The following is a 23,489-nucleotide window of genomic DNA, read 5'->3' on the forward strand; positions in this document are numbered from 1 at the left end:
CTATATGAACAAAATATTTATAGCAGCTCTTTTAATGGTGGCAAAGAATTGGAAATTGAGAGGATGTTCATCAATTGGGGAATGGCCAAACAAACTGTTGTATATGATTGTGATGGAGTACTATTGTGCTATAACAAATGACAAGGTGGGTGGTTGCAGAAAAACATGGTAAAATCTATATGAACTGATGCAAAGTAAAGTGTGAAGAGCCAGGAGATCATTATGCATTGTAAAAGCAATGATAAAAAAAAAAGCTAACCACCTCCAGAGAGAGAACTGATTAAACTCTGAGTGCAAATTGAAGCATAATTTCTCACTTTTTTATTTTTCTTGCTTTTTTAAAAAATGGCTAATACAAAAAATGTTTTGCATGATTTCACATTTTAATATTATTTTGCTTGCCTTCTCAGTGGATGGGGGAAGGAAGGAGAGAATTTGGAACTCAAAATTTTAAAAGAAAAGAATGTTAAAAAATAAATAATGATATTTTAAGAAGAAACTCTTAGTTCCTCTTCTACTCTGGAATACCTTTACTTTCTCTCACCATTATATGGTAGATTTTTCCCAGATTTGAAAAAGTTCTGGATTCAAATTGTCAACTGCAGATTTCTCAATATGGTCTATAATATTTTCTGAACCAGAAATCGGGTAAAGAATAAGGAAGTGATTGAGGGAAGGGTGAGTAAAAGAGGGCTTCTCAGCATAGTTCAGTTTTGAGATGTCTTGAAGTAAAGCACATATATGGGTGGCATGAGAAATATTTTCTGCTTGATCAGAATTTTGGGGAGCGGATCTATCTGTGCATTTGTATCTATATATCCCCTTAAGAAGGCTTCAAACCCTGAAGGGATTCTTGATTTAGTCACTAGTATAGAAATTCCCTCTGTACCAACATAAGGCGAAATTCTTTCAGCATTTGGAGTTATCGTTTGTCCTGTTGAAATTATAGAATAAACTATCCATGTTTCCCATTTTTCCCAAATAAATGAGAAAACAGCAGTTCTTCTGGGTATTGTATAGTTGAGTCATCTTTTCTTTTTTACTTCTTCATATTTTTACAGAGATTACTGCAATATTCTTTGGGCAGTTTACAATTACACATTTAGATGATAGTTGAATAGATTATAGATTAATAGACAATTATTTATGGAGTTTTCTCCTTGAAAACATCATATGCTTATATAACACAATGGATTAAAATCCACCTCCATTGCATCATTGTGATTTGGCAATAAGTCAAAGACTGTGCCAATGGAGTATAAACTCTGGTAGCTTTTGCCACGTTGGAAAGACTTGGATTACACATGAGCGAGAGACCTAGTCTGTTGTTTTAAATAATGAAGTATGGCTATACCCCTTGCAACCAGGCCAATTAGTTGGTGACGAAGCCTTTGGCCATGAGTACTATTCACGAAGCAAAGAAAATTGCAGGTTGGCCCTCAATCTGACTTGCTTGGCCTATTTCCTCATCTGTAAAGTGAGTGGGTTGGACTCAGTGGAGTCCTTTCTAGTTATAAGAGATCCATAATCTTATAAAACAATGGTTTTTAACCTGGAGCCTATAATTTTTTAATATTTTGAAAGTTGTATTTCAATGTAATTGCTTTATTTTATAATCCTATGTATTGTATTTTATGCATTTAAAAACATTACGCTATATAGTAGTCAATAGACTTCACCAGCCCCATCTACTTCTGCAGTGATGGTGTGGAGTGTCATAAGAGAAAATAAAGGTGCTAAAAATCACAATTTTTAGGTCACTTATAAACACTAACTTACTGTAGTCATCTTTGTAGATACCAGTAGATCTTTGTTCCATGGTGATTGAAATGACATGCTATTGGAAGATCTGAAATACATCAATATTGATAGTCTTACCATAAATCAAGTCTGAAGAACGAAAGAAGTAGCAGTTCAATAAAAGAATAGATAGCTCTGGAGTGAGTGCTCACTAGACTGGCAAACAAAGGACTTGACAGAATTGATTACATTTATATGCTGAGGCCACAAGAGAGAAAATTTCATGGGTCATCTTATATGGGAAGGCTCAGGATCAGCATAAAAAAAGGATCACCATGAAGGTAATTATAGCTTATTTGCCTATGTCTGTAGCACAAAATGAAGAGCTAGAGAAATTCTCCAAGGATCTGGATAAATCCCACTAGAAGAGAATGGCTACCAGCTGTGGCTCCACCCACCAGGACAGTGGCAGAGAAAACAGGAGAAAGAGGGCAAACACAGAGGTTCCTCAGAAAAGTGGGTTTGGAGCATAACCAACTGGACCTTGGTTTCTGCATCTTTTGTCTTCTGCTGGCAGATCATTTCTGCTAGGTCTGGCTGAGAGTGGGTGTCTCTGAAATTTCTAGTCTGCAAGAGAGCCTTTCAAGATGAGTGGTCCACTCAGTGTCAAAATCCTGGTTTCCATGACAGCAGATTTACCCACTAGTTGTGAAGTTTAGGAATGTAGGAGATGCTAAAGTTAAACTAGAAATTCCTACAAAGCCACAGTCTTGAGCCTGGTCAATGAGTAGATCTATCCAATTAAAACTGCTACAGCTAGGTCCCAATTGGTGCAAATGAATTAATACCTTACAACAGTTGCATTATTTTAATTCCCATTGAATAACTCTTTTGGGCTGGAAATAAACTATTTTAGATATCAGGCAATTTAATGCAGGGGTAAATGAATGGCTCTAAGTGATTGGATTCTGTTACTTCTCCTACCAGCAACACAATGAGTCCCAGAAATCAGTTCACCAAGTGAAAGAGTTCATAGAGTTTCTGGCATCTATCAAAACATTTAAGGAACTTTACCCCTGAAGACTTTCTGCAGCCTGGGACAGCATAGTCTTTACAGTATTGCTGTAATATCAGGGTATTTTGGGCCACCTCAGAAGGAAACGTGTCCCTAACAGATAGTGTGGAAGAATTCCTCCAAGAGCCCATGGGGATTTATAATGCATCTCTGCACTGGGTTATTTCCAGCCATTGGATTCATCAGCTCAGGCAAGAGCAAAGGAACATAGGCCCATAGGATCATAGATTTAGAGGTAAAAGGAACCTTCAAGGTCATCAGGTCTTACCCACTCATTTTATCGATGAGAAAATGAAGGCCGAAAAAGAGAGAGAGAATGAGAGTTTTTTTCCTCTTGGGGATGAAGGGGAAAGATTTGTTCCAATCTCCAAATTTATTCTGAGATACAGATGTTAGGTTGAGCTTAAAGCCAAAAGGTCATGGAGGTAATTAATCCAGAAATCTAGGAATTAATCTATGGACTAAACTTGAGAGGGGAAGGGATGAAAGCTAGGGGGAAATCTGAATCCCATTTGGCCACAAGACATCACATATAACATAACACCTTCTTTTACAGTGATTTTATACTAGCCATAGTCCCTCTTGTTCAGCTGTACCTGAGTAACTGTAGATCCAGACAAAAACGACTTCTATGTATGAAATTGTATTCTAACGTAGAAACCTTCAAAAATCTGTGCATATACTTAGCATGTAAGAAAGACATGGATTTAATTCTTTTCACTCCTGATAGACACTAGACCCAGAAGTCAAGAACCTTTTGGCTCATACCCTAGGGCTAAAAGGAAAGCCTCACTGGAGTCTAAATGCCTTTAGCTTCAATATATATATCTCCCAACCAGAGCAAAGGAGTGATGAGACCATGTTAAGCTACTCACAAAGTACCCTACTTGTTCATTTCCCCCCACTCAGTACCAATCTAGTCTGCTACTGTGAGAAATGATCTCTCGGAAGTGAAGTGTCCTTAAAGGGTTAATAATTCTTGTTAATAGTTGTCATAAAGGGCAGCAACTAGGAGATCACTGGTCATTTGGAGAGAGCTGTCTCAGTTAAATGGTAAGGTCAGAAGCCAGATAGTAGGAGGTTAAGAAGAGAGTGGGAGGAGAGAAATTGGAGGCACCTGTTGTAGATGGTCTTCTCAAGGAATTTAATTGCATTGTTGAAACACACTCCCTTCTGACCTTGGCAAACCCCCCCTCCCCCCGCAGACCCTGTTTTCAAGCATGTAGCAGAAAGTATAGTATATGCCCTACCCCCAACCTAAATTGCAAGACTTCCCGCCTTTTCTTGTCTCCGGGCAAACTTGTGTAACCACTTTTGTTCTCTGTTGCTGGGGGAGATTTCTGTGAATAGATGATTGTGCCCCCTGAAGCCCAGCCAATGGGATAAGGGGAAGGGGGTGAGGGAGGAGGAACTTGAGTTCGGGTATAAATAAGCCTTGCTTTCTGTAACCGACTCATACTCATACTCCCTGGCCAGCACCATTAGGGCGACCAGGGGTGGGGTACCCTTTCTCTTGAGAAAGCAATAAACTCCTTTCTGCTTTCAAGGTACTTTGTTTTGAATTTGAGTAGCGGTCTCTGTCCCACACACTTACTAACAACATTCAGTGTTGGAAGACCCTGGCTTGCCTTTTAAATATCAAGAGAGTCCTTATTTTGGAGACAGCATGGTGAGGATTACTGAATCAAAGAGACATTTAACATCCATATGAATCTGGGTCTATATCTGCAAAATGATTGATTGACTGATTATCATCCAGCTGAGTAAGGATAGTCAGCTCATACTTTTGAAAAATTCTGGACTAATTGAGATCATAGTGGCTATCAAGGACAAAATAATGGTAAAATGTTTTATTCCTATTGTAGTTATTATACCCAGAAATATGTCCTGTTTAATGTCCTGTTTAATGTCCTGGGTATAGATACCTCATTCTATTCCACTTTGATGCACAATAGTTGATAATATATTAGCATTGTGGTTCTCAAATATTTTGGTCTCAGGACCCTTTTGTACCCCTAAAAATGATCAAGGACCTCAAAGAGCTTTTGTTTATATAAACTGTATCTATTTATATTTACCATATTGGAAATTAAAGTGGATACACTTTCAAATATTTAATTCTTCCAGTAATAATAATGTGCCCATTACATGTTAACATAGTTTTATGAAAAACAAAAAAAATTAGTAAGAAGAGTAGCATTGCTTTATGTGTTTTTTGTAAATCTCTTTAAAATAGAATACACCTAGATTCTAATAACTGCTTCTGTATTCAATCTGTTGTGATACATTGTTTTGTTTTTTAAATTATACATATTTTTCAATTAGCAAAAATCTTCCTTTTCTCCTGCCTCCCCCCCAACTAGTCAAGAATGAAAGGAAAGCAAAATTCCTGTTAGTCAAAACCTATGTATAGTCAAGCAAAACAAATTTGCTTATAAGCCATGTCAAAAAAAAAAAAAAGTGTCTCATTCTGTGTCTGAGTCCTTCACCTTTCTATCAGGAGGTGAGCATCATGTTTCATCCCTAGTCTTCTAGTATCTTGGTTGGTAATTGCACTGATCAGGTTCCTAATTCTTTTAAAAATTATATGTCTTTACCATATTGTCATTATATTGATCATTTTGTTGGTTCTGTTCACTCTGCATCAGTTCATACAAGTCTTCCTAGGTTTCTCTGAAACTATCTCTTTCTTTATTTCTTACTATTTCATAATAGTACTCCATCACATTTATGTACTATAACTTGTTGAGTGATTCCCCATTATGGGCACCCCCTCAGATTCCCATTCTTTTTCACTTTAAAAAGAACTATAATTATTTTTGCACGTGCTTATTTAGTCTCTTTTGCTTCTCTTCTTCTGGGTTTGTGTCTTAAACATTCCTGTCACCCTAATAACTTTTCATGGTGGGATTCTTTGCTTTATTTGCTCATTTTTCCAGCCTACTACATTAGAGTTGATGTTAAGGCCAGACTCAGCACACTTATGGAAGTAAAGTCTTGACTATTCCTATTGCTGATTTCTTGGGATATTGAATGTTGTGAAATTCCAGGGAATAGGGACAGGTCAGCCTAGGGACCTGCAAGCTTTTGGTGATCCCTAAATAGTGTGATCCAGGCAAAGTCTGATTGCTGCTCCCTTGTCTGAACTTTACAAGTTCCTTACCTGGTTTTGAGTCACCTAGGTGGGAAAGTGGATAGGGCTTAGAGTCAGGAGGACTCATCTTCCTAAGTTCAAATCTGGCCTCAGATACTTAGTAGCTGTGTGATGATGGGCGTGTCACTTAACCATGTTTGTCTTAGTTTCCTCATCTGTAAAATGAGCTGGAGAAGGAAATGGCAAACCAGTCTAGTATCTTCATCAAGAAAACTCCAAATGAGGTCATGAAGAGTCAAACATGACTAAAAACAACTGAACAGCAACAAAATTTGAGTCTAAGCAACAACAGACTGTTGCTGGACTCAGTCACTTTCAGCCATCAGGAAAACTCTGCTGGTTTAGAATGGAAAGATACTTCAGTCTCCCCTTTAATTTGGTATTCCTGCTCTGGTCATCTTTCAGCCAGCTTCAGACTAGGCTAGAGGCTTGGAGCTGAGCCCCCAATCTGTTCCCAGAATGTGAGCTACCTTGCTGCTCCTGGCTTCTGAATTTGATCCTTTCTATATATACCTCCATTATGGATGCTCTGTTCAGCATCTCCTTAGCCCTGAATACCATCCCTAGGCACTGGTTCCCTCCTCAGTCTGATCTATGTGTGACCCAAAATTGGGTCAGTCTGCATTCTAAGACCATTAGTTCTTTATCTGGAGGTGAGCAGTATTTTTCATCATGAGTCCTTTGAATTTATGGTGGATCATTTTATCGATCAGTTACTAAGAATTTCACAGTTGGTTATCTTTACAATATTGTTGTCCTCCTGGTTCTGCTCACCTCATTCTGCATCAGTTTATGCAGATCCTCCCAGGTTTTCCTGAAATCACCTCCTTCATCATTTCTTACAGTATAATAGTGTTCTATCACATCCATATACCATATCTTGTTCAGCCATTTCACAATTGATGAGTATCCTCTCAATTTCCAGTTCTTTGCCACTGAAAAAGAGCTACTTGGATACTTTTCCTTTGACCTCTTTGGTACACAAACCAAAGCATATTTGGGTCAAAGGGTATGCAAAGTTTTATAGCTTTGGGAGAATAGTTTTAAATTGTTCTCCAGAATGGTTGGACCAGTTCAGAGTTCTACCAATAGTGCATTAGTTTACCTATTTTCCCATATCCCCTCCAGCATTTATCATTTTCCTTTTCTGTCATCTTAGCCAATCTTACAGGTGTGAGGTGGTTACTCAGAGTTGTTTTAATGTGCATTTCTCTAATTATTAGTGACTTAGGACATTTATTTCATATGATTATTGATGGCTTTGATTTCTTTATCTGTGAACTACCAGTTTATATTCTTGACCATGTATCACTTGGGGTATAGCTTGTATTCTTATAAAATTTGGCTCATTTTCTTATATGTTTGAGAAATGAGACCTATATCAGAGAAACTTGCCGCAAAATTGTTTTCCTGTTTCCTAATTTTCTTCTCATTTAAGGTGCATTGGTTATTTATATGAAATCTTTTTTAAATTTTATGTAATTAAATTAACCATTTTAAGGAGGACTATTTTAAGTAGGCAAATAACATCTGAGTATTACTATGGAAATAGTTTTGACCTCTTAGACCTTCTGAGGGGGTCTCAGGGACCCCCCAAGGGTCATTAGACAACACTTTGAAATGGATATTTTGGAACAAGGGCTCTGGAGTTAGGAAACCTTTATTAAAATTCTGCCTGTGGTATTTACTACCTATGAGATCTTGGTCAAGTACCTTAGCTTCTCTGACCCTCATTTTCCTCATTGATAAAATAAAAGAATTGTACTAGATGGCATTAGAGGTCCCTCCCTGCTCTAGTTCCATGAATTTTTTTCAGGAGAAAAGTTTCAAGGCAAAAGGTGAAAGACTCCAGAAAAAGTTTCATCGTGTGTTGAAGTGACTCTAAGTTGATAAGGCCCTTAGACAGTTAAGATATAACCACAAATGGAAGATGAGCTGAATTAAGGATAACAGGCTTGTTTAATGGATTTTAAAATTGTGTTATTTTAAATTGCTTTGTTAATTAGTTTCCCTTTGATGACTCATATCAGTGAAATATAAACTCGTGTATCTCATTATAAAGTAACAAAGGTCCCGAGTTGCAAACCTGCAATCTAGGCTGAGTTTAGCCAGGTGTTTTGTAACTAACTAAATGGTACTTCTTTTTTTTTGCAATTAGTAAACCAACCAGCAGAAAATAAGTAAAAGTAGCAAGTTATTTGGCAACCTTTTCAACCTGTGTCTGACCTTGGTGATTCATTTGCTGGAGTAATTGCCTGTGGAAATTGCTGGGCTTTTTATCTGTAGTGCTATTAAAACACTAGTTGAAATGAGGTGGCACAGACTGCATTGTTAATGGGTTAGACTGGAGTGGAAGACTTTGTGGGTGAGCCGTCAGACAAAAAGCTGAAAATAACCTTCTCTCTCCCCTGGAAGAATATTGCTTGTTGACTGGCATTCACCAAGAAGGCCGTGTTTGAGTGTGGTTCTTGCTTTTCATGTAATTCTAGGCAGAATGTTAAATGAAAGTTTTCAGATTCTTCATGACTTGTGAGTATGGTATAGGGAAAGAATGATGGATTGGGAGCCAGAGTACTCGGGTTCAAATCCCACCTCTGACACTTACTCTTACTTGTGTCAACTTGTGTCAAGTTTCCTCATCTATAAATTCAAGGGCTTGGGCTCAGATGGTCTCTATGGTCCATTCCAACCTTAAATCTATGATCGTGTGTGTGTGTGTGTGTGTGTATGTGTATTGTGTTCTTCTCATAACTACAGAATCTCAGAGGAACTTTGGTGACAATCTAGTCTCACCCACATATGGACTGGATTCCGCTTTGCACCATCCCTGACAAATGGTCTTCCATTCTGTACTTGGACATCCAGTGATAGGGAAACCCAATCCCCACTGAGGCATCCCGTTCTACTTTCAGCCATATCTAGTAAAGAAGTTTTTCTTTGAATATCAGAGTCAAAAATCTCTTCCAGAGGGAGAATTTTGGGAAATTCTTTTCATCTCCAGACTATACTTATCTCCAATATGGTGAGAAGTAACCAGCTTAGAGTAGGAAGACACCAGGATATAATGGGAAGAAACTTACATGGAGTTGGAAGAAACAGATGTAGCTGCTCATATCCCCCCCGATTGTGACAACACAGTGACAGATTTCAAATCATGAGAAATAAGAGTTCAGAGATTAGTTGCTAGTTGCCATGCCAATGTTAACATTTTCCTACCATCCTTTCAAATGCGTACTATCTATACATTTGGATGAATAAGGAAAACTGATGAGAGACAGCATCCATTAAAAATGCTACTTTTTTTTTTAATGCCACTTTAAAAGAACTTAAAGTGCTATTATAGTAGGCCTTTCTTGGTACAAATATTTGTCATGAAACAAGTGAAATGAAACAACAGGTCAAATCTACTTTTCAGGCCACAGGTTCCTCATCCCAGTTTTGCACCCAATCTTTCTCCACGTCAAAGCAATATGAATAGTTTAATTCTGAATCATTTAAAAATGAGTATCATAGCTGTCAGAGCCCTTAAGGACTTATCACACACATGAAGTTTAGAAATGCCTTCAAAGGGCTTTGATTGTAATATCATCCGAGGATTGTTTGGTTAAGGATTTTGCCTCCTGGCCACTGACATTTTACGTAGTCAAATGGTAAATATTCAGTGCGTCCAAGTGATTAAAAGATCATATTACACATACACACACAGATTTTGGAGGGTGAATCTTTAATAAAATACCCTTCATTTTGTTTTCTTAAAAATAATTCTCAGGGGCAGCTAGGTGGCGCAGTGGATGGAGCACTGACGCTGAAGTCAGGAGGACCTGAGTTCAAATCCGGCCTCAGACCAAACACTTGACACTTACTAGCTGTGTGACCCTGGGCAAGTCACTTAACCCCAATTGCCTAAAAAAAAAATCTCAAGAGTTACTGTTCTTAAAACAAGATGGTGGATGAAAAACTTATCAGGTTTAGCAACAGGGACTTTCCAGTGCATGGTAAATGAAGAATTAAACTTTTGAAATCCATAGACTCGTTTTAAAAAATATATTATTTCATTTTTCCCCAGTTACATGTCAAGAAAATTTTTAATATTCATTTTTACAAGATTTTGAGTTCCCAAATTTTTCTCCCTCCCTTCTTCTGAAAATGGTAGGCAGTTTGATATAATTTATACATGTGCTATCAAATATAAATATTTCCATATTTATCACCATTGTATAAGAAGAAACATATCAAAAGGGAAAAAAACACAGGAAAGAAAGAGTTGGTGAAAAAAAAATATGCTTCAATCTGCATTCAGAGTCCATGAGTTTTTTATCTGGATATGGATGACATTTTCCTCATGAGTCTTTGTTCTTGCTTTGGATCATTGTATTGCTGAAAAGAGTCATTCATAGTTGATCATCCCACAGTGTTGCTGATTCTATGTACAATGTTCTGCTGGTTTTGCTCATTTCACTTTGCATCAGTTCATGTAATTCTTGGAATCCCTTATGTTTTCCTTTCCCTTTTTACCTGCCTATGCTTCTCTTGAGTCTTGATATTGGAGGTCAAATTTTTGGTTTAGTTCTGGTCTTCTCCTTATGAAAACTTGAAATCCTTTCATTTCATTGAATGACTATTTTCCCCTTGATGTATTATACTTAATTTTGCCAGGTAAGTGATTCTTGGTCATAGTCCTAGCTCTTTTACCTTCCAGAATATCATGTACCATGACCTCCAGTCTTTTAATGTTATAGCTGCCAAATCCTATGTAATCCTGATTGAGACTCCCCAATATTTTAATTGTTTCTTTCTGGCGACTTGTACTATTTTTGCCTTGACCATTATGATAATTCTGAAATTTGGCTATGATGTTCCTTGGAGATATTATTTTGGCATGTCTGTATTGAAGTGATTGGGAGATTCTTTCAGTGCCCATTTTGCTGTCTGGTTCCAGGACATCAGGATAGTTTTCCTTGACAATTTCTTGAAAAATGCTGTCCAGATCCTCCTTTTGATTATGGCTTTCAGGTGGTCCAATGATTCTGATATTGTCTCTCCTGGATCTATTTTCCAGGTCAGTTGTTTTTCCCATGAGGTATTTTATGTTTTCTTCTTTCTTTCATTCTTTTGAATTTGTTTGATTGATTCTTGACGTGTCATAGAGTAATTAGCTTCTACTTTCCCAATTCTAACTTTTGGGATGTTGTTTTCCTCAATTAGTTTTTGTACTTTCTTTTCCATTTAACCAATCGTACTCTTCAAGGAGTTGTTTTCTTTAGTGGATTTTTGCATCTCCTTTTCCATTTGGTCAATTCTACTTTTTAAGCAGTTTTTCAAGCTGTTAACTCTTTCATCATAATTCTCTTGCATCGCTCTCATTCCTTTTCCCATTTTTTTCTTTTACCTCTCTTATATGATTTTTAAGCTCCTCTTTGAGCTCTTCCATGAGTTCTTTCTGGGTTTGAGACCACTTCTCATTTTTCTTTGGGGTTTTGCACATAGGAGTTTGACATTGTTGTCTTCTTCTGAGTTTGTGTCTTGGTCTTCGCTGTCATCATAATAACTTTCTATAGCCTGATTCTTTTTTTGTTGTTTTTTGCTCATCTTTTTTTGGGGGGGGGTGGGGGACGTCCTTTTTCCTTTCTTTTAAATTTGAGCTCTGTACTCAGGGTTGAAAGGACACTGTCTCAGGATTCTTATGCCAGTGGCTATAAGCCGTGGCTATTTACCTGGTGTTGCACTGATGTTGCCCTAAGGCTCCCAGGGGACCCTCATTCTAGGGCTGTGTTGAGGGGGTGAGGTGGGGGGGTGGCTTGTGCTGCTGGAAGCTGCAGAACACCAAATTGGGAGCCTTGAAATATGATTTTGAATTTTGGCCTTACTACCCACTAGCTGTGTAATTTCAGCCATTACTTTCATCTTTGTAGGTTGCAGGTTCTTCATGTATAAAATGAGGGTCATTTGGCTAGATGGCCCTTCTCAGTTTTAAAATTTATAATTCTTTGGGCAGGTACAACTTGTTAACATGTATTAGTGCCTGGAGCTGCTTATCATGGCACGTCAATCTGCCTCTGTGGCCTTTTCACCCTGAAATATCCCTCTGCCATGCTAGACCTTTTTCCCATTGGTGAGTACCTACGAGGGTCGCCATTTTGGGTAGGGGCCAAGGCAAAACAACCTTCATTCCTCTCCTGGCTGTGTTTCTGACTTTCAAGATTTCAACACCTTGCCTTTAGTTCCCTCCATTCTTTGGCTCCCTTTCCTGTGCCTTTCTTCTCTTGTAGGAATGTAAGCTACTTGAAGGCAGGGAGTGTCTTTCTTTTTATTTGTATTTATATCCCCAGGACTTAGAACGGTGATTTATAAATAGTAAGTGCTTAATAAATGCTTATTTAACTATTCTTCTAGGAGTTCTTCATTTTAATTCTTCTAGCATCAGAACATAACATGGTAGATTCCCATCTTACCTGGAAATTTCTGCTAGGTTGTCAGTCAACAAGATGGGATATTTGTGTGCTGAAACTTATATTAGTTGTTTTTGAGATACAGGAGTCTTCACAGGCAAAATAAGTAACCCCATATAATGGCAGCCCACCATTTTCTTGCTATTATCCGCAAGTGGGACTACTACTACTACTACTACTACTACTACTACTACTACTACTACTACTGCTACGTCCTTGAAAGTCTGTAAATTGCTTTACAGATATTATCTCTTTTGATCTTCACAATAGCTCTGTGAGGTAGGTGCTATTATAATGTACAATTTTACAGTTGAGAAAACTGAAGATAAGAGAGGTTAAGTGGCTTGTCCAGGATCCCACAGCTAGGAAGTATCTGAGTTTGGATTCAAAGTTATGTCCTTTTGACTAGTAAGTCCACCACTCCTGCTATACTACCCAACTGCCTATTTAGACTTAACTTTTCATACATTTCTAATTCTTTGTATGTGAATTTCAATTTTCATTTTTTTAATTTAAAAGCATACTTTACTACCATGTAAAGATTTTTAAGCCTGGAATTTTCTCATTTGAGACCTTATAACTGTAGGGCTTTGATCATTAGCATAATTCATAAAGGACATATAGATATACATCTATTCATTATTTTAAATTTTTCTCATTTTTATTGGTCCTTTTGGTTACTTTAATTTCCAAATAAATCCCTTTTCCTACCCATGAGCCCTAATTTTTAACAAAAAATTTAAAAAGAAAGAGAAAAATAGTAGTTCAGCAAAACTAACCCACGCATCAACTACACGACCAAGAGATGTGCTGGAGCCAGCTCATACTGACTCATGAGAACCAATCATTAAATTTCCAATTTCCTCAGAAATGCTACAAATCCATCTTTGATTTATTGTTTTGTTGACTGTCTAGGCTTAAAAAAGTGATGATGAAAATGTTAATAATTCAGATTAAACTTTAAAATGTCTCCTGGGTAATTTTTTTTTCTTCAGAGAACTAACTGTTTACCAATTCTCTAAACACTTGACAGCATACCTCTGACTGTCAGCATTTGTAGCATTCCACACCTATAGGCCCTTGCCTCTGTATAGAAGGAAGGGAAGTACATTTTTCAATTCTTCTTTAGTGCCAAACTTGGTCATTATAATTGTGAAGCATTTAATTTGAATTTTGGTTCTTTGTGTTTATATTTAAGTCAATGTTACCCAATGGTCAATGAGTTAATTACCTAATGGTCAATAAATACTTATTAAGCACATACCATGTGCCAGGCACTATGCTAAGCTCTGGGGATACAAATATGAAAAAAGACAGTCCCTTCCCTCAAGGAACTTACAATCTAATTAGAGAAGATAACACATAAAAGGAAGCTTGAAAGGAGGGTGGTATGGAAGGGGAAGCAGGGAAAATGCCCAGTGTGAGGGCATGATGGAAAAGTCAAAGAAGTACAAAAAGATTTCAGCCAGGTGGGAAATGAGATCTCTAAGATGTCTTTCCTATCTCCTGTCCTCCTTAGATGGAGATTGAAGAATTCATGGCTCTACCCTCTAATCAGAGGGGCAGAGAGCACTGTGTATTGTTTTCCTGCTCATTTTCCTGTCTCAGTTCATATAAATATTAAATGTTTCTCTGCATATTTCATCTTCATACTTTCTTATGGCATAGTACTATTCCTTTACATTCATATGCCTTATTTTTTTAACCGTACCCAAATCCACGGTACTTGCAAAACATTTCTATGAATATTTTGGTATATGTGAAAACTTTCTTTCTTCTATCTTTGATTTCTTTTTGAAATGTGCCTAGCACTAGGAACTCAGAGTCAAAGTTTATGGACATTTTCATCTCTTTTTGAACATAATTGCAAATTGCTTTTTGAAATGGTTAGCCCATTTGGTTAAATCAATGGTTAGTTCAAAACTCCACTAATGATGTAGCAGTGTGCTTATCTTTCCATAATTCTGACATTGACTATTTCTATTTTTGCTATCTTTGCTGTGTGAGGTAAAACTTCAAAGTTGTTTTGATGTGTATATCTCTTACTAGTGATTTGAAGCAACTTTTCTTAAGGTTGTAAATAGTTTATAATGATTAATCTGACAAGTGTTTATTTATATCCATTTGGTTACCTGTCCATTGAAAAATCACCTTTGATCTTAAATATTACCCAAGTGCCTTGGATAGCAGATCCCTCTCAGTCATATCTGTTGCAAAGATTTTGCTTCTTAGCCTTGCTGCATTGATATTTTTCTTGCAAAGGCTTTTCAATTTCATTTCATTAAAAATCAGTTTTATATTTTGTGATTGCCCCTTTTCTTTAGTAAAGAAGAGTTCTCTTCCTTGCCATAGCTGTCAAGAGTGCCTGATCTTGTTGTTCAATAGCTTTTTTTCTTATGATGTGATCTTTAACATTCAGGTCACATATAACACATGGAGCTTACTATGGTAAATGGTACATTATGTTGGTCTATATCTAATTTCTGCCAACTTGCTTTCTAGTTTCTCAGCATCTTTTGCCAAGTAAGGAGTTCTTCCTCAAGCAACTTATGTTCTCAGGTTTATTGAATACTGAGTTGCCAAATTAAGTTGTTTCTGATTCCTCTTTAGCTAGTTTCTTCTGCTGAGCCAATTTTTTTTATTTTTTAGCTAGTACCAAATACTTGTGATGATCACTGCTTTGAAATATAATTTGAGATCTAGAAATGCCATTCTGCCTTCATTTGTACTCTCGTCCCCCATTATTTTCCTTGAGTTTCTGTACCTTTTATTATTCCAAATGGATTTTGTCTAGCTCTGTAAAGTATCTTCTTGACAGTTTGTTTGGTATCTCAGTAAATCCATAAATTAATTTAGGTAGCATCATCATTTTATGATATTGGCACTGTAACTTTTCTAACTCTGACGAAATTCTGAATTTGATTGAGCTGAAATCTTGTTCCCCGTAATTTCTATCCGCTGTTGGTAGTTTGACTCTTTAGAGCACAAAAGAAACAAATCTAATTCTTCTTCCACATGACAGTCATTCAAACACCATCCCTCCCTCCCCTCTGTGTTTTTCCTCCTTTTAATCTACCCTTTCGTATTTTGCCGCAGTCTGAGTGAGAAATGTTTTTCATTATCATTAAAGCTAAGTTTGACTAGCCGCCCTCCCTGCTTCCTGGAGAATCTTCATGTTATAATTGTCCCATGCAATTTTGTGATCTGTGTGGTATATTGAAAAGAGCCTGACTCCAACAGTGCTGGAGTCAGAGGACTTGTGTTTGAATTCTTCCTTTGCTTCCTTATCGCCTCTGTAACCTTAGAGTCACCTCACTGGTCCTTCATACGCTCATCTGTAAAATGAAGGCTGTTAGACTAAAAGATCTCCAGGCTTCCTTCCAGCTCTTAATCCTGCCATCAGGAGAAGCCTTAGACATAAAAAAGCCTGGATTTCCAGAAGGTGTTGGACAAAGACTCTCCTGACATGGTTGTGGAAAGGATGAAAAGATAAAGGTTGGATAATGGTACAGCTGGTTGCTTGATTGGACCCAAAGCCTGTTGATTAATGGTTAATCTTCCTACTAGAGAGGTCTGTAGTAGAGTGCCCCAAGAGTCTTGGATAAACCCAGTTAGGCTCTTCAGTCTTATCAGTAACTTTGATGAAAGTACCATTGGCATGCTAATTAAAATATTGTTATGCCACAAAGCTAGGAGGGATAGCTAATACACAGGACAAAGAACAGGGATCCACAAAGATCATAAGCTGGAATAGGGGACTGAAGAAGACACATAATAGAGAAAAATCATACATTTCTAAACTTGCAGTAAAACATTTGCACTGAATGGGGGAAACGGACAGAAAGAAGCTCAGGTGAACAAGAGAGGGACTCAAAATAAGTCAGTAGTATGATTCAGCGGGATCACATGAGATAATATTTGGAAAGCACTTAGCACAGTGCCTGGCACATAGTAGGCACTTAATAAAGGCTTATTCTCCCCCTTAACCAACAATGAGCTGATCTGATATTAGACTTCATTAGCAGATGTTTAGTGTTCAGGGAGAAAGGGATCATAGTCCTACTATACTATGTTCCGGTCAAAATGTATTTAGATTGTTGTATTCCCTTTCAGATACTGCATTTAGGAAATCAAAGTGGAAGAAATCCAAGGGATTGCAAGATGATGAAGGAAGTTGAAACCATGTCATATGGATTAGTTGAAAGAAATTGGGCCTGTGTAATATTATAGCCAAAAAAGCTAATTTGACCTTGACCTGCACTAAGAAGGTCATAGCTTCCAGGAATAGGAAGGTGATATACTTATTGTATTTTCTGCCCTCATCAGAGCTACTCTGCAGTGTTGTTTTCAGTTCTGGGCACCATGATTTCAGCAGAGGAAAAGGGAACAAAGATTGATTAAATGCTAGGCACTATGCTAAGCACTTTACAAATATCGTTCCATGTGATCCTCTCAACAATCCTGGGAGGTGTCTAGATGCTATTATTATTATTCACATTTCACAGTTGAGGAAGTTGAGGTAGGTAGTTCAAGTGACTTATCCAGGGTCACCCAGATTATCCATATCGGAGGATGGATTTGAATTAAGATCTTATTGACTCACTATGCCACCTAGTTGACATTGATAAACTGGGAGCCAACCAGGATGGTGAAGGACTTTGAATCTATGTCATATGAAAAGCAGTGGAAGGAAATGGGCGTATTTATCTTAGAGAAAAGAAGAGATGATTTGGGACATGATAGCTGTATTCTAGTATTTGAATGACTCTCGGGTAGAAAAGGGATTAGACTAATCTTTGCTCAAGAGGGCAGAAATAGGAGTCCTGAGTAGAAGTTGCAAAGAGGCCTATTTATGTTCTGTTAGGAGAAACTTCCTACAATTGTTTTTATTGTTATTCAGTCATTTTTCACTTGTGTCCAACTCTTCATGACCTGATTTGGAGTTTTCTTGGCAAAGATACTGGAGTAGTGTGCCATTTCCTTCTCCAGCTCATTTTATAGATGAAGAAACTGAGGCAAACAGGGTTAAGTGATTTGCCTAGGATCACACAGCTAGTAGGTGTCTGAGGCCAGATTTGAACTCAGGAAGATGAGACTTCCTGACTCCAGGCCCACATTCTATCCACTATGGCGCTACCAGCCTATTAGGGCCGTCCAGAAGTGGAATGGGCTTCTTTGAGAAGTAGTGAGTTCCTCCTCCTAGAAGTCTTCAAGCAGAGGTTGATCTGTTCCTTATAAGGTGTGTTCATGTCCGGGTCATATCTAATGGCTTCTGATAGTCCTTACAACTCCCCAGTTCTGTGATTCTGTGACCTGAGTATGTTTAACCTGGAGAAGAGAAGATTTAATGAGAGTGCTGCAATAGGTTTTGTAGTGTCTGAAGGGACCTCATATGGAAGGGAGATTATACATATGCCATGCTTGGCTCTATGGGGGGGACCAGGACCAATGAGTGGAAACAGTAGAATGGCAGATTTTCTTCAGTATAAAGGAAAAAAAACCAAATTCTTACTAATTAGAGCTGTCCCCAATTGGAAAACCTGTCTTGTGAGGTAATGAGTTTCTTTTCACTGAAGATGTTCAGTCAGCAGCTGGAAGACCTCCTGTCCATGATGCTATAGACTGCATCCATGGAGTTGTGTTCTATGAGCTGGGAGGTCTCTTCTGACTCAAAGAGTCTATTATTCAATGATTCTTTGAAACGCTAAGGCAGGCATGGGGAACCTGTGGCCCTCTAGGTCCTCAAGTGTGGTTCTTTGACTGAATCCAAATTTCATAGGACAAGTTCCCTTAATAAAAGGATTTGTTGTATAAAATTTGGTTCCCCACCCCTGCTCTGAGGCCTCCAGTGAAGTAGCTCAGAGGACATCAGACTGATGATCTGGAGTTTGTGGCATATGTTTTAGAAAGCTAAGAAAGGGATTAGTAATAACCTCCTCTAGAGATAGAATGGTACAGTGGAAAGAGTAAGGTATTTCAAGTTAGAAGATCTAGGTTTGAATTCCAGCTCTGCTGTTAACTGCCTATTGTGAACTAAGAGTAGCCAGGTTGCCCAGTGGATAGATCATTGGGCCTGGATTCAGGAAGACCTGGGTTCATATTCAGCCTCATATACTTACTAGATGTGTAACCCTGAGCAAGTCACTTGACTTTTCTACCTCAATTTCCTTAAAAGCAAAATGTGGGTAATAATAGCACCTACCTCTTAGGGTTGTCAAAAGAATCAAGTGAGATAATTTTCTATGAAGCATGTAGCACCATACCTGACACATAGTAGGTGCTTAATAAATGCTTGTTTACTTCCTTCTTTGGGCCAATCATTTATCCTCTTTGGGCCTTAGTTTCCTCATGTGTAAAATGAAGGATTGGACTTATTTCTAGGGTACCTTCCAGTACTAAATGAATGAACCCAAGGTAGAGCTCCGAGTCAGATAGGGACAAGGGCTGGTCACTGTAGACATTCAAATTTCATTATGGCCAGAAGAGACCAGCAGGGGTATATTAGAGTAGATGAAAAGCTCCCACTTAGAGTTCTAGAGAATTCACAATCCAGAAAGATCCTAGTAAAGAGTGTGGCTGGGGGCTGAAATGCTTGGTCAGTTGGGTGGGTGAGAGTGTCACTGAGACATTAGCCAGGAGTCAAGGAACGGAACTAAATACCTAATCAACAAAGTTGGGAGTGAAGGTGTGGGTAAAAAAAAAAATGGGGGGGGGAACTAGCCAGATAACCACAGTGGAAGTGGAGGGGCTTTTGTCTGCTACAGCAGCCTGGTAGCTTTGTATCTTGTGAGTTCTTAAAAAGTTAACACCTGATTATATCTAGGACTTGACATTTTAGCTATCCAAATCTTTTTTGTGTGTGTGTTTCTCCTAGTACTTCCACTATTTCATGATGCCCAGGCTTACCAGTCTTCCAAAATGCCTATACTGTTTGTTCTTTTCAAGGTTGTAAAGGGAGGTACCTGGCCTCAGCCTCTGGACATGTTGCCCATTGGCCTGACCTCTTGGCCATTTATATGGCATGTTTTGGGGAGGTCATCCCATTTGTAGACTCCCATTTACATGCCATTTCCTTTCCTCTCTCTCCTACAGCCCTCTTGTACGCCACCATTTTTGGGAATGTGACCACCATTTTCCAGCAGATGTATGCTAACACCAACAGGTACCACGAGATGCTCAACAGTGTTCGGGACTTCCTGAAGCTCTACCAGGTGCCAAAGGGACTCAGTGAACGAGTCATGGACTACATTGTGTCCACTTGGTCCATGTCCAGAGGCATTGACACTGAGAAGGTAAAAGATTGGGAACTTAGGAAAAACTACTTGTCACTTAGCTTTCTCCATTGCATAATTAAGGGGGTCAATTAAGTGTAATTCAGCCAAGATTTATTCCATATTACTTCCTTATTCCATATTATTCCCTTTCATACATTGTGTGGTTCAGCTGCACTAGTAGTCTTACTGTTCCTAACGTGTTATATTATTTCCCATCTCTGTCTTTACACAGACTGTCCTTCATACCTATGATGCACCCCTACCTCTCCTGTACCTTTCAGACTCCCCAGTTTCTTTCCAAGCTCAGCTCAAGTGCTGCCTTCTATATAAGGCCTTTCCTAATCCCTCTCAATTACTGGTCCCTCAAATTACCTCACATTTATTTTGCATATTCTTATATGTATACGCATTGTCTTCCCCAATAGAATATAAACCTGTCAAGGGCTGGACTGTTTTATTTTTATCTTTGTATCCCAAGTGCCTAGCATAATACCTGGTATATAAGAGACACTTAATAAATGCTTATTGATTGATTAATTAGGTAACTGCTATGTGCAAGTCTCTAGAGATACAAAGATAAAAGTAAAATATTTCCTGACCTCAAAAAGCTTACATTACTCTAGAAAATTTGAATAACTATACAAATGAGAAAGGTACAAGGTTAGAAGTACAATTTGGGATCAGTTAAGCAATTACTCTGGACCTCAATTTCATCATCTGTGGAATGGGTATAATGATTAAATCCCTATCTTACTCTGAGAGTTTGCTTGTGTTAATTTCATATCATTAAATAGTTTGAAGGAAAACTTGGTCAAATCGCATAAAAGAGTGAAAAAGAGAGTGAAAAAATGCACATGTGAGAAAGGTACAGTCAACTATTATGCAGATGTGGATCAACTGCTTTATGAATTATTTTAAAACAAATATTTAATCCTGGCCACCTTCTCCCTGCAGCTCTGAAAATTTTTTTGCTTTAGTCAGTGTGTGCTCAGGGAATTCAAACTTCTTGTAATATTAGCCTGAGCTGAGTATGTTAAAAAATGGATCTTCTGTAAACATACAGCAGGACATGTTTATAGAAAGGCAAATATGAATGGATTTGGATTATTTGTGTGACTACTCCTTTTTCAACATGCACGGTCAGGAGTTGAAGAGGTGATATAAATTGAATATGAGCATATCCTCATCCTGGGGTAGTAGCATTTGTGATACATCATCTTATTTAGCCTCAAGACATCTCCACCCACCCCAGAAAGGAAAGAGGAAGGATCTGGGAAGGTCTCTTCCCATTTTGCCAATGGGAAAACTGAAGCAAACAGTGATCTAATCCTTTTACATAGGGAACTTAGATCCCTGATCACCCACCTCAGTTTCTTTCTTCTCTTGCTGGCATCCTCTCTTTAGGAATAATCCTCAAACCTAAGCTGGACAAAGTAGCCAGAGACTGATGGAGGGAAAAGAGTGATGTTTCACTTTAGCAGAGGACAGAATAATACTGCAATCTGCTGTCTATAGTAAAGATTTTCCTTATCCTCCCCACTATGATCGTGGCTGACCTAGATAATGCCTATATGTGATGGATGGCATGGGCACCATTTACTCAAGGCTCTATCCCTTTGGGTAAGATGAAGATAGGTGGGACATGGGCAGAGAACACCAGTACCACCACACTCGACCTTCTTTAGCCTCTAGAACCTTTGACAAACTGCAAGGAAAGACTGCCCAACATGGTCATGAGATTTGCATTAAAGCTGCCATCCTGATAACCTCTTCTATGCAGAAGAAAAAAGAGCTACATCAGGGGTGGGGAACCTGCGGCCTTAAGGCCACATGTGGCCTTGTAGGTCCTTGGGTGCAGTCTTGTGACTGAGTCCAAGTTTTATAGAACAAATCCTTTTATGAAGGGGATTTGTTCTGTGAAGTTTGGATTCAGTCAAAGGGCTGCACTTAAGGACCTAGAGGGCCAATCGTGGCCTTGAGGCCACAGGATCCCCACCCCTGAGTTACATCTTCAGCCCCTGAAATTCAACCCGATGGCATGACATTATACCAATTTGCTTGGCCAGCCTTCTTGTGGAGGTTAACCTACCCGGAAAATAGTCCACTGGAGAGCAGTTCTGTAGGGAAAATAGATTATGCCTTCATCCTCGTTCCTCTTCCCAGCTTTTTTTTTCTCCTTTACGTGGCTATGTTATGTTTGATAATTAAGAGGAATGCTTAGAAATGGTGCTAGACTGGAGTCTGGTGACCAGCTGCCAATGGTTGGCTGTGAGTGAGCTATCTGATCTTAGACAAAAGTTCACTTCACCTTTTTGGCCTTCTTCTCACTCTGTCCACTGAAGTGTTTCAACAAGATTTCATGCCTCGCACAGCATTGATTCTAGATAAGATGGTCCAGTCTCCCATGCTGACACATCCCTGTTAATGTCTAGGGTCTTTAAAGCAAATGAAGGAATGGAATTCCCAGGAAGCCAAACAGCAAGAAAGCTTAGCCTAGGGAGCTCAGATTTGAAGCTCCTATCTCAGTGACAGAGGATGGTGTGTGTGTGTGTGTGTGTGTGTGTGAAAGACAAAAAGAGAAAGTGAGAGAGAACAGAAGAGAAAGTGAGAAAAGAGAGAAAGCAAAACAAAGGAAATGAGAGAAAGTAGACAAGAAAGAGAAGGTAAAGTGAGAGAGGTTCAGAAAGTGAGAAAGAAAAAATGAGACAAAAAGAGACTGTGAGAAAGAGAAAGTAAGAGAGACAATGAGGAAGATAGAGCAAGAAAGTAAAAGAGAAAGTAAGAGAGAAAGTGAGGCAGAAAAAGAAGAGAGAAAGTGTGAGAGAAAAAATGAGAGAGAAAGTAAGAGAAAATGAGAGAAGGAAAAAAGGAGAGTGAGAAACTAAGAAAGTGTGTGTGTGTGTGTGTGTGTATGTGTGAGACAGAGAGAGAGACATACAGAGACAGACAGAGATAGAGACAGAGACAGAGAGAGCATGCACTTGTTGGAGCAAGAACTCACAAAGATGAGACTGACTGATGGCCATGGCAGTCCATAAATTCTGCCGCCCAAGCTCTGTTGCCTTTCCCTCGCCCACACCTGTATACACAAGGCTTTGGGAGTGCTGCCCATGAATAAAACATCATTTCAACACCAACGCCTTGCTCTGCTGGCAGCTGCTGCTAGAGAGAGCAGAGCTGCTTGAGCCTGAGAAAACCAAATATTTACAGGTGAATTCACCTAGAAGATAAATCTTGGTTCCAAACCAGTGGGCACAGTTCTGATGTGACATGCTGAGTTTTCTTGCATGTGATATGCTTGGAGAGAGGAAGCCCCTGTTTGTATTTGTGGGTTTTGTAGGTTATTTTTCATGGCTCTTCATCTCCCTCACTCCCCATCCTCCATATGTAATCAGTTGTCTTGTTGATTCTTCGTGTAAGATTTCTTACATCCAGGAGTATGTTGGTTAATGTTTAACAACTGGCTCTCCAAAAAGAAAAAAGAAGAAAAATGTATGCACCCCAAACTTTTAAGTTTAACTGGCATGATTAGCCTTTTCTCCATCACTTTCTTAAATCTAGACAATCAACAAACAATAAATCAAGCCCTGATTGAGAGCACTTCCCCGTGGAGGTATAAATCATCCTACTGAAAATTTAGCAATTGGCTCACACTATACAAGTGGGGCCCCAACACATCTCTGCTTACATCCATCCTTTTCTCCCTAACCAAACCAAAACCATCCTAATTCAGTCCTTCATCACCTCTTGCCTGGGTTATTTCAACAGCCTCACAAATGGGGGGTGTGTGTGTGTGT

The 23,489-nt window shown here is 38.6% G+C and overlaps 1 protein-coding gene across 2 annotated transcripts in view; it reads left to right on the plus strand.

Annotated features, from left to right (window-relative positions):
* KCNH1 (potassium voltage-gated channel subfamily H member 1) overlaps positions 1-23,489 on the plus strand; it is a 499,689-nt gene that overhangs the window by 284,690 nt on the left and 191,510 nt on the right. For both annotated transcript variants that reach the window (XM_027871485.1, XM_027871486.1), the window contains exon 8: positions 19,511-19,710. In XM_027871485.1, the coding sequence (XP_027727286.1) occupies positions 19,511-19,710 (200 nt within the window). The remainder of the gene's footprint in view (positions 1-19,510; positions 19,711-23,489) is intronic.

The sequence above is a fragment of the Vombatus ursinus genome, unplaced genomic scaffold, assembly GCF_900497805.2.
Source record: "Vombatus ursinus unplaced genomic scaffold, bare-nosed wombat genome assembly UNPS02014798.1, whole genome shotgun sequence".
Lineage (NCBI taxonomy): Eukaryota > Metazoa > Chordata > Mammalia > Diprotodontia > Vombatidae > Vombatus > Vombatus ursinus.